This window comes from Rhizophagus irregularis, chromosome 2 (genome assembly GCF_026210795.1).
Source record: "Rhizophagus irregularis chromosome 2, complete sequence".
Classification (NCBI taxonomy): domain Eukaryota; kingdom Fungi; phylum Glomeromycota; class Glomeromycetes; order Glomerales; family Glomeraceae; genus Rhizophagus; species Rhizophagus irregularis.
This window is the reverse complement of record NC_089430.1, coordinates 3160059-3172624: the sequence shown is the minus strand read 5'-3', so window position 1 is coordinate 3172624 and position 12566 is coordinate 3160059. Positions and strand designations below refer to the sequence as shown.

The following is a 12566-nucleotide window of genomic DNA, read 5'->3' as shown; positions in this document are numbered from 1 at the left end:
AATAAACATATATTCCTTAGGATTTTTTAACGTTGGGCTTGATGCATTAACAATAAATGGACAACTAATTTTTTTTGTAACAGTATCTTTAGTAGAATTTGATTTATAGATATGACTGTAAGAACATATATATGTGCGATAACAGATAATACTTTCCAATTGTACTATGATGGCGATCATCTATATACATGAAACCAAAATTGGTTAATTTTGACCTCTGAAATGGTCAAAATGGTCAAAATGATTTTGACTTGAACCCCTCCAAAAATTGAAATAGTCAAAATTACATCATAGTCATATGATTTTATAGTAAACAATGATATTAAAATTCAAAGTTAATGAATGAACTCCGCATCCAGTGATTCAATTTTTATGATCTTTATACGGTTGGATTCAGCTCATTGAGAGGATTCTAATGATATATATTTTATATTTGTAGCATCAATATTGACGGAGTTATTTACAGTTAAAATTTTATATTAAATTATAATTATAAAAATCACATGACTATAATGTAATTTCAACTATTTTGACTTTAATTTCGACTTTTGACCTTCCCAAGTCGAAATATTTCTACTTTTGGACTTTAATTTCGACTTCATGTATATTCATAACTACATCAGAATTTTCCTGTTCTGCTTGTCAAAAAATATTCAAGAAGCAAAGCAGATTTTCACGATATTTGACTATTGTGAAAAAATATAACATTCTGCAAAATAATTCAGATAATTTGTCAGAAATAAATAATAAAAATTTTAAAAATATCCTGGTTTATTTAATTCATTGCAAACTTCCAAATAGGTTTAAAAGGGGAGGTTGTCAATTAGTATCTCTTGCTTGTATTGAGCATCAGTTTTTTGATATTTTCAAAAGATATATTCACCATCATAGCAATAAAAATATTTACAAATGTATTTTCCAAGGCACTATTGGATATCAAACATTAAGTGAAATCTTAAATAATCCATTATGAGATCAAAGATCTTATGATCAAACCTATATTGTCTTGTTTAATAATCCACTTCAACATTTAAAAAATAATCCATTAGATATTGTGGCCAATTGTGCTGAAGGTATAACTACTAAAAGGTGCAAATCAAAATATAATCCTGGAGAAATCACTATTGAATGAAAGATTAAAGCTAAAAAGAATGCAAAAGAAAATTATTGTGAAGCGGGTTTTATATATATGCATTTTTGGGTAAAACAAATTTAAATAGATATTTAATTGTTTTGTTTTATTAGTAGAAAAATTTATTAAAATTTTTTATCACACGTATATATATATAATAAATAAAAATTGATTTCTAAATATATTTTAAGTACAAGAGTAATTTTATCCACCATCCCCGATGATTTCTTAAAATACCATCCTCGTTTGGCGCAGTATATAAATCATGTATTCATATATATTTTTATTAAAATATCGCAAATAATTATTACAATCAATTAATTAATATTAATTTACAAGAAATTTGTACATGATTAATAAAGATATGATTAACAATGTAACTAATTAATAAAGAATTTTTGCAGTAATAATACAAGTTAATTATACATTCTCCTTGTTTGGACAACGTAAATAATTATGTCCAGATTCCTTACAAATTTTACATGGTGCACTGCAGCTTCGTGAATTATGGCCATCTTTAAGACAATTGCGACATGTACACTACCCTCCAAAAAGTATCCGGTCAAGCTCTTTTCGATTTTCTCAAAATTGAATATATAAATTATCATTTTTTTTAAAAAAAACCAATTCCCCTAATTCTCAAGATTAAAATGGATGTATTTTTATTGTGTTATGATGCATGTACCAGATTTGGCGATTAAAACAAATAATAACGCCTTAATTTTGCCAATGACGATCTTTACTTTTTTTGTTCACTACGCCACTTGGCTATTTTAAAATGGGAAAAACTCGTGAGTTGAGTGAGTTTTGAGCAAATTATTGGCCTTTAGAAAGAACATGAAGCTATCAGAATTAAAATTCTTGTATCGAACAATCGTGTCTGTAATAGTACTTTTTGGAAATTTTAGGACACGACTGGATTAACAGCTAAAAGAAGAGTGGGAAAGAATTCCATCCGAAACTTATATTAATTTAATTGAGAGCATGCTACGTCGAATTGAAGCATGCATTAAAAACAATGGATGGCCAACTAAATACTAATTATTATTAATAAAAATATAATCTTTATTATTTGACCGGATACTTTTGGGAGGGTAGTGTATATCCATCACCAGAACGATTAATAGATCTATTGCCCATAGAATTTTCCCCAGAAGATTTCAATCTTTTAGCAGGCCTTCCTTTTGCATTAACTTGCAATGGATTACGAATCATTTCTTGATCTTGCTTATTAACAGGATTATTAGATAGTTTCACTTCTTGAATTAAACCTCGTAATGTAGCTGCAATATGTGCTAAGTTGAATTCAGATGCTAAGGATGCTAACTTTCGTCCTAATGCTGCACATTCTCCATAAATCTGACGTTTATTGATAAAATGTTCAACTTCAGAATTATTGCTTAAGAGATCTTCTTCATTAATATGAATTTCACATATAAAAGTTAATGAACTTTCACTCCCAGTATCAATCACAAAGTTAGCGGATTTATCTAAAGCATTGATTTTCTGTAGATCAACACCTTTTTTATACCACCGACTCTTTAACAAATTAAATGTAAACTGTGCTTTTTGTGTTCGTAACATCACTTGAAAAAAGTGGTGGCAAACCAAACCTTCACTAGTCAAAAGTAAACATGTACAAATATGAGAATGATCTTGAAATAATGCCACGTAATTTACTGACGTTGTATTAACTGCCATGTGTTTAACTTCCCAAATTTCTATAACATTAGTAAGATTTACGTCACTAATTAGAGACTTAAGTGCAATTTGACATTTATCTGTGCAATCTTCAAGACAAACAGAAGTATCAAAATCATTAATCTTTAATTAAAAAAAAATTCAATATTAATACCAAATGGATAATAAAAATATTTTACTAAACAAAAAAATATATAAACTTACATTATTATACATATGGTATTGATCAGAAGGAATTAATTTTGAATAGTATTCAAAACAAACATCAATTTGAGTCTTTTGGATAGAAAAAACTTCATCAGTTAAAACACTTCTTAAATTCTCAACCAATTTTGGAAAGACACGAATTGCTGAAGAAGAAGCAATAATAAAAGGCAAATTGGCTAAATAATCTCGATATTCAGCTTTTTGAAGTTCTGAAGCTAACATTTCCTGTAATCCATTGAAGCATTTTAATAAAGTTGAATGTGAATTCATAAATTTATGAATAATAGCATTGATAGATTCTACGCGTTGAGTAGAAAACATTCCAGCATTAAACTCCTACAAATATTGATAAAAAATTCAATTAATACTATTTTTTGACCTAAACTAACCAACCCTAACCTAACCCTAACCCTAATCTGAACCTAATCTAACCCATCTTAATCCTAACCCTAATCTAACCCTAACCCTAATCTAACCCTAACCCTAATCTAACCCTAACCATAACCCTAACCCTAATTCTAACGCAACTCAGATTTTATGATAAATATTTACCTTAAAAGTAAAACATTTAGCCCAGCGTTTCTTAATTGGATATAAAACATTTTTCAAATATGGTGCAGCTTCTGGAAAGTTCGTACATAAAGAAATAAATCATGTTTCGAAAATTTCTTCAAATAATGTATTGCGGCAAATAAAAAAATCATTTTTAAATGCAGTGAATTGGGAACCAAGTAAGCGCATTAGATTCTTTTTAATATTCAAAGCTATATGAAAGATACAATGTAAATATCATGTTGTTGGAAAAACAGATTCTATAGCTGGTTCTAATCCAGTATCACAATCGGAAAAAATTGTTCTTGGTGCTAAATAATTTGTTGCTGCTAAAAAATTATTAAGAACCCACATATATGATGAAGTAGTTTCATCAGACATTAATGCCTGAGCTATTACTCTTGAATGGCGATGTTCATCAACACCTACAAACAAACACAATAATAAATGATACTTATTGGTTCGTGCTGTATTATCTGTCAAAATAACGTCATGATGCCTTAGATAAAGAGTTTGTTGATGAGGGCTCATCCAGAATAGATGAAAAAGACGATTCTTAACACATTGATAAGTTATGAACCATGTAGGATCATCTTCCTTCATTTTTTGTAACTCTTTAAAAAGATTAGAAGCATCATTCTCAGGATCCTGTTCAGAATTTATATGATTTCTTCAGAATTGTTGAATAGCATTGGCCAAATCTCTATCAAGAAAAAGGTGATCCTTAAATTCACCTTGAAGAAGTTGCCTTAACGTGTGTTGATTAATCCCATGAATTGTATTCACATAAAATTCAATTTTATTCATTATATCTTGAGGAATTTGTCGATAAACATTAGCAAATTGAATCATTTCTGGATTAAGTGAATGTCCATCATGTGTGAGATTCATCTTGGTAATCGAAGGACATTGTGACTTAAGTGGCCAGCACATATTTATAAAACAAGTACAGCCAGTTTTGATTGATTCCCTATTGCGTTGTTTTGAAGGATCTGTTGCTGTTTTTTTTGATTTGAATATTTCCGCGTGTCTACATTCAAATACATACTTATATACACCTCCATTTTTATCTAAGTATTTATCTTGAATCCTCCATACAAAGCCAATCTGTTGTCCATAAGCCAATAATACTAAATTAGCATGGTTCCAGTTTTCAAATTGCATTCCAACACTTAATTTAGAAGCCTGGTCAAAAGCACTATCAGGTATAATCAATTTTTCAAGTGATCGTCCCTTAGAAATTCCAACACGAGGAGGGAGAGTTTGTTGGACAGATGACTCTTCAGAAGTCTCATTCTGGTTATTAAGATAATTGTATTCAATGTTGGTTTCATATTCATTATTAAAATCACACATTTTTCATATAAAAATAATTAAACATTTAGACTAAAAAATTTATCAGAAATGTTAGAAACATTAATATTTATAAAATAATGAAAAAAAAAATTAAAGAAACAAATCAGCTTTACTTACTTATTTTAATGTTATTAAAGACGAAAAGAGTTATTAAAAAAAATATTTGAAACAAAAGGGAAAAGGAAAACCAATCGTGGGAAAAAATTATGAAAGTCTAATAAAAGTTTATGCAAATCATGTGATTACATTATTAAGATGACGTTTAATGAAATCATCAGGGGTGATCTGAACAAAATCTCTAAGTACAATGACAAAAATAAATTTAAACTTATTATAGAGTGATGCAAATTTTGTCACACTGATTTATAAATAAATACACAATATTTTTTTTTTTATCACAATAATTGCCAAAAAATATTAATATATTTACAAAAATATTCTATATAAAATATTAAAATCTATAAAATATGAATATATTGAGGTTTAGGATATAAAAGAAAAATATTATTTTGAGTATAAAAAAAAAGCTAATTTTCATGTTCCATAATCTCTCAAATAGCTGAAGTTTTATTTTGAAACTTTCTACCATTCTTAAGAGTTTTACGAAAAAAGTAAGAAACATGATTATGATTTTTTTTTTCAACAGCACTGCACGAAAAAGAATTTAAGTATAAATTTCCAAATATGCGACACTAAGACATAAATATAAGGAGTTAAATCTGAAGATCGGTAAAGTCCTTGTACTAAAATAATATGATTAGTTTCAGGATTCACCACAGTTTTTTTTAAAAATAACTCATACCATTCTTTTGCTTTTAAGCGAAAATAGTGTGGATTTGTTTCTTTTTCTCCCAAAAAGTCATACAATTCAGCAAATCCATTTCATAAGCTTTTAATTAATGCAGCACATTCTGGATCAAAAAGCTTAGCCAAATTAAATTTTTGAAAAACACAAAGCTTAAGGGAAGTATAATACTAATTATTACATCAGGAAATTTGTTTAGGCGTAATTTAGTGTAATATTTTGAAGGTGGTGTAAAATTTCGAAATATTACACTAAAAACGTAATATTACAAAAGTTTACGCTCTTAAATTTGAATAATTATAGTAATTTAAGAATATCTTGCTATCTACTGATCCAATCAAGACAATCTATAACTCATTGGAATCAGCTCATCAAGACGGATCGAATGGTAGTAAAATCGCATTTCTACAGTTGATAGAACGCTCTATAGTATGCAGTAAAGTTTTAAATTAATAGAAAATCATCTATCGAACGTAAAGATACGATTTTACTACCATTCGATTCGTCTTGATGAGCTGATTCCAATGAGCTATAGATCGTCTTGATTGGATCAGTAGATAGTGAGATATTCTTAAATTACTATAATTATTCAAATTTAAGAGCGTAAACTTTTGTAATATTACGTTTTTAGTGTAATATTTCGAAATTTTACACCACCTTCGAAATATTACACTAAATTACGCCTAAACAAATTTCCTGATGTAGTATTACGAATTTTCCAAAATTCAAATCAGATTTATAAGGGTTTCATCTCTTTAATTATAATATTTTAAGTTACAGTTAAACCTTGATATAGCAAACTCTTGATATAGTGAATTTTTCAAACAACTATAATAAATTTCCCCTTACTATAACAAATTAACTAATTAAATCTCTTAAAATCTTCATTATAGCCCTATAGCAAAGTTGAGGTCTAGAACTTAGGGTTCGTTATAACAAGAGTTGACTGTATATCATTAAATAATTCCTTATTTTTGATTTCTTGCACTAATTCCTATAAACAATCAGTAATACGTAACATAATATGGAGTTTATTTAATACATAATGGTCAAGTAGAATCATATTAAAAAGTGGAGGCGAGTGATGACTTGGATATGCTTTTGGATTTTCATTCAAAATACTCATCTTTTTACTAATTATCCATTCAGTTTGCCTATCTTCACATTGATTCTTAGTTATCTCACACTATGGATAAAAATAATTGGAGTTTGCAGCGTTAAAACCTAAGTAGGTGGCAAAAAACTTCCAATCAAAGCTAAAATAAAGCTTAAAGTTCCAAACTATATTATTAATGACCATTCTAATACTGCTCAGCTCTTGCAATTCTCAAATAAAAGTATCTGCTGCAATTTTTAAGGTTGAATAATTTTCAGTTTCTGGAAAAGAATAACTGTATAATGGTAATTTGGCTCAAAAAGTTTTGCTGAATCATCTAATAATGCTATAGTGATCATAATGTGTTTTACCTTTCGTTTAACGTTACGACCATCACCAGATATATGAAGATGAATAATTGGCGATGTTGGATCTAATTTTTCATTTTGAATATATGCTGGTATTATATATTTAAGAATTTTTTTAATACTCTGATATGCATCTTTACTAATTGCACTGTTAACTTGCTCAACAATTATCAGATCAGTTATGTCAGATTCTTCTGAAAAATTAGATATAATAGTTGGAGTTAAGTCAACAAAATTAATTGGTATTAATTGTTCTATATGTACATCAATCTTTTGGTGAGTTTGAGAAACAGCATACTCCTGAGGTAATTTTAATTCCATAACTGCAAAATAGCAATATACATCACATAGAATATTTTTGTATACAAACCACTGATTGCAATTTTTGGTTTTGTTTATTAGGGTTTTTTTCTCCAAATGTTATATAATAATCCTTATTTTGTACAGTAAATTCCAATGTCTTTAAAACAACGCGGTCTTTAGGATTGTAGTAATCTTGAATTGAATTTTTAAAGTTTATTTGTACACATTTTGCAAGGCCTTTAGCATATCTGATTTGTGTAGTTTTACTTGATTCATCATGAAGTTTTAATGCCCATAGTTTACTTTTGCGATTTCTATCAATACATTTTAATTGAAGTCTATAGAGATGAACTCCAGAAACTGCAGTTTTCTTATTTGAAATTATTATCTGATAAAATAATTACATATTAAATTATTTTCTTTGCGAGCTTATATAAAAAATAAAAATATAATTGAATTAAAACTTACATTATGTAATTCAATGAAAGCATCAAATATAGATTGAACTAAAACAATTTGATGCTGAAAATTATTTCCAAAACAAATTAAGTAATGTGGATTACCTTCTATATAATATATGAAACATTAAATAGTTTGACAGTTATTAGACCGGCCCCAGGTAGTTTTAATAATATAATTGTCAGGTACAGAAAAATAATTGGGCGCTTCTGTAAACTTCAATTATGCAATTAGTGGGTAAACACCTTCTTGAATAACGGTATAGCTAAATTTCTGGTCACCATAATATATTATTTCAGGTGAAGCAGGATAGTTTTCCTGCTCATAAGGTCTTTGCTTAGAATTTGACATTGAAATACAGTAAAACGCGTAAAATAAAAAAGTTGGCGTTAAAAAATTGTGCAACAGATCGCTTTAGTATTATAAATAACAGAAAATTTGAAAAATACTGCATAGTAACTTTTGGTGATTAGCATTGACACTAAATGTGTCAGATGATTGACCATCATTATTATTGGCTATAAAAATTTGGGGTTATCTCAAAAATTTAGGGTTATGGTATAAATTAGCGCATATGTAACAGGAATGCTACGGAGATAAGTGGTGTAGGATCAAGAAGATGTGTAGTGTATGGTCTCCTATGTGACAGTTTATACAGGTGATAAATAACACGACGGGCCAAACACGTGATTTGGAGTGGGTCGAAATGCTATTAATCACCTGTGTATAGTTCACATTCCTTATTTTACACACTGTTACACACCGCTAAATATCACCATACACCACACAGGTGGTTGACCCTACACCACTGGTATTCATCTTACTGATGTAATAGTGCATATGTGGAGTCTATTTATTAAATGATAAGTAGTTTAGTACTTAATTATATTTTTCTTTTTTTTTTTTGTATTTGATCATTGTACAATATACGCAGGTCGAAAAGTGAAAAATTAGGCATCAATCAGTCACCAATTGGTCACCAATCAGGTAGCTGATTGGTGACCGATTGGTGACTGATTGGCATTTTCGCCAAATACCGTCACCAATCAGGCAGTTTGCTAACTTTTGATCCAGTGATCAGAAAAAAATGAAATATAGCTCATTGGAATCATCTCTCAACAAGACGAATCTAATGGTAGTAAAACCGCATTTCTAGGATTAATACTTGATGAGAAATTAAGTAAAATATAAAAATAAAAATGTATCATTTATATTTTATTTAATATTTTATTAACTATTAATCCTAAAAATATGATCTTACTACCATTAGATTCGTCTTGTTGAGACGATTCCAATGAGCTATATTTCATTTTTTTCTGATCACTGGATCAAAAGTTAGCAAACTGCCTGATTGGTGACTGATTGATGCCTGATTTTTCACTTTTCGACCTGTGATATTAATATAAAAATTTTGATTAATAAAATATTAAATGTATTGCAATAAAAAAAAAAAAATATTTATTTTATGTATAATAACTGTAAAAAAAATTTCTTAATTTATTTTTATAAATTTTTTAATTAAGATAATTTAGTATAAATTCTATATAAAGCTAATAATAATTTTAAACACTATTTAAAAAATATTGTAATTAAATATAATTGATTAGAGTTCTGAACAGGTTGACCGACCAAATTCAGGTAACCTGACAAGTTGACCTGAATTTTTCAGATCAGGTTTAGCAATTGCAATTCAGCATCGCCTTCGTAACATTAATATAACTCGAACGACCCTGTCGAATTCGAAACTACGATTTTATATAATAAAGAGTAGTGATTATAATTCACTTTTATATTGATTTTATATAATAAAAGTGAATTGCAATATTGGAATTCGCTTTTTTATATTGATTTTATATATAAAAAGTGAATAGTGGTATTGAAATTCACTTTTTTATATCGATTTTATATATAAAAAGTGAATTGCAGTATTAAAATAAAACCCCAAAAAATACATATAAAGGTCACATGTAAGTTTGCTTAACCATATTAGTAAAATTTCCAAAAGTCATAAAATTTTATTTGCATAGATTTTGAGATTTTTTAAAAGGTTATATATATAGTTTGCATAATAACAATCATTTTTATATATGTCATATATTTTAATTTGCATAGTCAATGGTATTTTTTAATAAAATATATATATATATATAATTTCAGCGGTCTTCTACTAATTAGCAGCATAACGCCTTAGAATTCCAGCAATTTTTTACTAATTAGCAGTATAACGCCTTGGAATTTCAGCGATTTTCTACTAATTAGCAGCATAACGCCTTGGAATTCCAGCGATTTTCTACTAATTAGTAGCATAACGCTTAGAATTCTAGCGATTTTCTACTAATTAGCAGCATAACGCCTTGGAATTCCAGCGATTTTCTATTAATTAGCAGCATAATGCCTTGGAATTCCTTAATAAGCAGCATTATGCATAGTATAATACATAAATTTTTGAAAATACGTAATTGACGGCTAATCTGATTGATAATAGATAATTTTTTTTCAATTTTTTGACTTTTAACAAACCATTTTATTGAAAGAAAAAAATAAAATAATTTTTTTTGGTCTATAACAAACTGTTTTATTCAATAAAAATTTTTTTTTGGCCTTTACTGTTATATTTTTTTAACAACAGGCCATTTTATTAAAAAAAAATATTTGGTTTAGAATGATATTAATATTCCTTTTTATTATTTTTCTTTAAAAGCAACTTTTTAAATCTAAAATTTATTATTTTAGATACCAATATCTTGGAAAAATATGAGTTAAGAGAAAAGTATAGTCAATTTTTTTGGGAATGTTACCATAATAATATTCCTTTTACTTTTTTCTTAGGAAATTTGAAATTCAGACTGGAACTCCAATGCTCACTGTAAGTAAAGAATTTTTTAGCTTTATTTTGTTTATTTTAGAAGTATTATTAACATTTCTATTGTTTTTTTTATTAGAAATGGTTTCTAGATTAAAAACTAAACTGAAATTTTTAGTAAATTGAAAATAGGGTGGAATTTTTTTTATTTTATATGTGAAAGTAGTATTAATATTTTTTTTCTTTAGAAATAGGATTTTCTTTTAGAAATGATTTTATAAATTATATTGACTTTTCTTTAACTTTAAAATGTTATCAATATTCTAAGTTTTTGTTATAATTTATAAAAAAATAATAAAGAATCTTTTTGTTTTAATGTTAATACTTGAATTATCAAATAATTAAATATAGTAGTATAAATAAATACGTCAGTACAAATTAATTTATGCAATTTGGCATTATGCTAGCAATTGAAAATCAATTATACTGGAAGTATATTCTAAATACAACTAATTAAATTAAAAAAAAACTATGATTTCATTTTTTTAATATACAAATGTCATAAAAAAAATTTGCTTATTCTAATATAAATTATAAAGTCAGAAGTCAACTTTACGTATTGATTTTAGTAAAAATATTTGCTTATTTTAAGGCAAAATTTTGCCGATCATCTCTAACTTTTATATGTATTTTTCGGAGTCCTATTGAAATTCACCTTTTTATATCAATTTTATATATAAAAAGTGAATTGCAGTATCAGAAATTCAGAATTCACTTTTTTATATCAATTTTATATATAAAAAGTGAATTGCAATATCAGAATTCATTTTTTTTATATTGAAAAGTTAGTTGCAGTATTGCGATTCACCTTTTTATACAATTTTAATATAAAAAACTGAATTGCAATATTTCAAAAAAAATGTTTTGCACTATTTTTTTTTGATATTTTAATATAAATCCTGAAAATTTTCAGGTTTCGGAGTACAGTCGTTCGAACGGATAATCTGATATAATCGATCGCACCTGAAAAAAAATTTCAGTCGGGGTTTATCAATTAATACCTGACCTGGCCTAACCATTCGAAGCTATAATAGATAAGTACTTATAGTAATTTTGTTACTAACTATTTTTTTATTTTTACATTTTATTTTTTTTGTTTTCATTTTTGTACACACTACTTTTTTTTGTATACTTTTTTTTTGGTTTGTAAGTACTTTTGTATTAGATATATCAATGCATTTTCATTGTATAATAAAGTGGGAAAGAATCCTGCTTACTTATAATAAAGGTCACTGTAGAAAATTGGCTCTTTACTAATAATTTTTATCTTACTTTTTTCTTAAATTCTATTGGTTAATTAGCTAAAAAGAAAAAAATCATAATAATATAACATAAAATTTCCTTTTGAAGTAGGATCTGTAAAGAATTTTATATGATTTTTTCTTAGGTTTAAGAATGACCTATTTTATAAGTAAGCAAAGTTCTGATGGGAATAGATAAATAGAAGTATTTTTAATATACTAATGAAATATTACTTATGATCTGTATTTAGTTTGTAAAATATTTTAAAAAATCTAAATAAATCTTCATAATATTTAGATGTAATTTTATATTAGTTTAGCTAACTAGTTTATCATTTTGCTAATTTAAATATAGAATTATAGAGGAATTATTTTAATTTTATAGATATATAATATTATTATAGTAATATAAAACATAATGAAAAGATTTTTTATAATAATATAGCAGATACTTTTATGAAATTTAAATGGATATAAAAAATG

The 12566-nt window shown here is 26.8% G+C and overlaps 3 protein-coding genes across 3 annotated transcripts; all 3 read right to left on the bottom strand.

Moving 5' to 3' along the window:
- Window positions 1–2200: 2200 nt before the first annotated feature.
- OCT59_012063 (uncharacterized protein) lies at window positions 2201–3262 on the bottom strand (the record flags this gene model as incomplete). Its single annotated transcript, XM_025309900.2, has 2 exons — window positions 2201–2956; window positions 3038–3262. The coding sequence occupies 2 exons, from the start codon at window positions 3260–3262 to the stop codon at window positions 2201–2203; spliced, it is 981 nt and encodes a 326-aa protein (XP_025188510.2).
- A 1002-nt stretch (window positions 3263–4264) lies between these two features.
- On the bottom strand, window positions 4265–4948 carry OCT59_012062 (uncharacterized protein; the record flags this gene model as incomplete). Its single annotated transcript, XM_066134199.1, has 1 exon — window positions 4265–4948. The coding sequence occupies one exon, from the start codon at window positions 4946–4948 to the stop codon at window positions 4265–4267; it is 684 nt and encodes a 227-aa protein (XP_065989487.1).
- Window positions 4949–6747: 1799 nt separating this feature from the next.
- On the bottom strand, window positions 6748–8330 carry OCT59_012061 (uncharacterized protein; the record flags this gene model as incomplete). The annotated part of the gene is made up of 5 exons (XM_025324023.1): window positions 6748–6939; window positions 7221–7517; window positions 7588–7908; window positions 7989–8086; window positions 8225–8330. 5 exons carry the CDS (start codon window positions 8328–8330, stop codon window positions 6748–6750), a joined length of 1014 nt encoding a protein of 337 aa, XP_025188509.1.
- Window positions 8331–12566: the final 4236 nt, after the last annotated feature.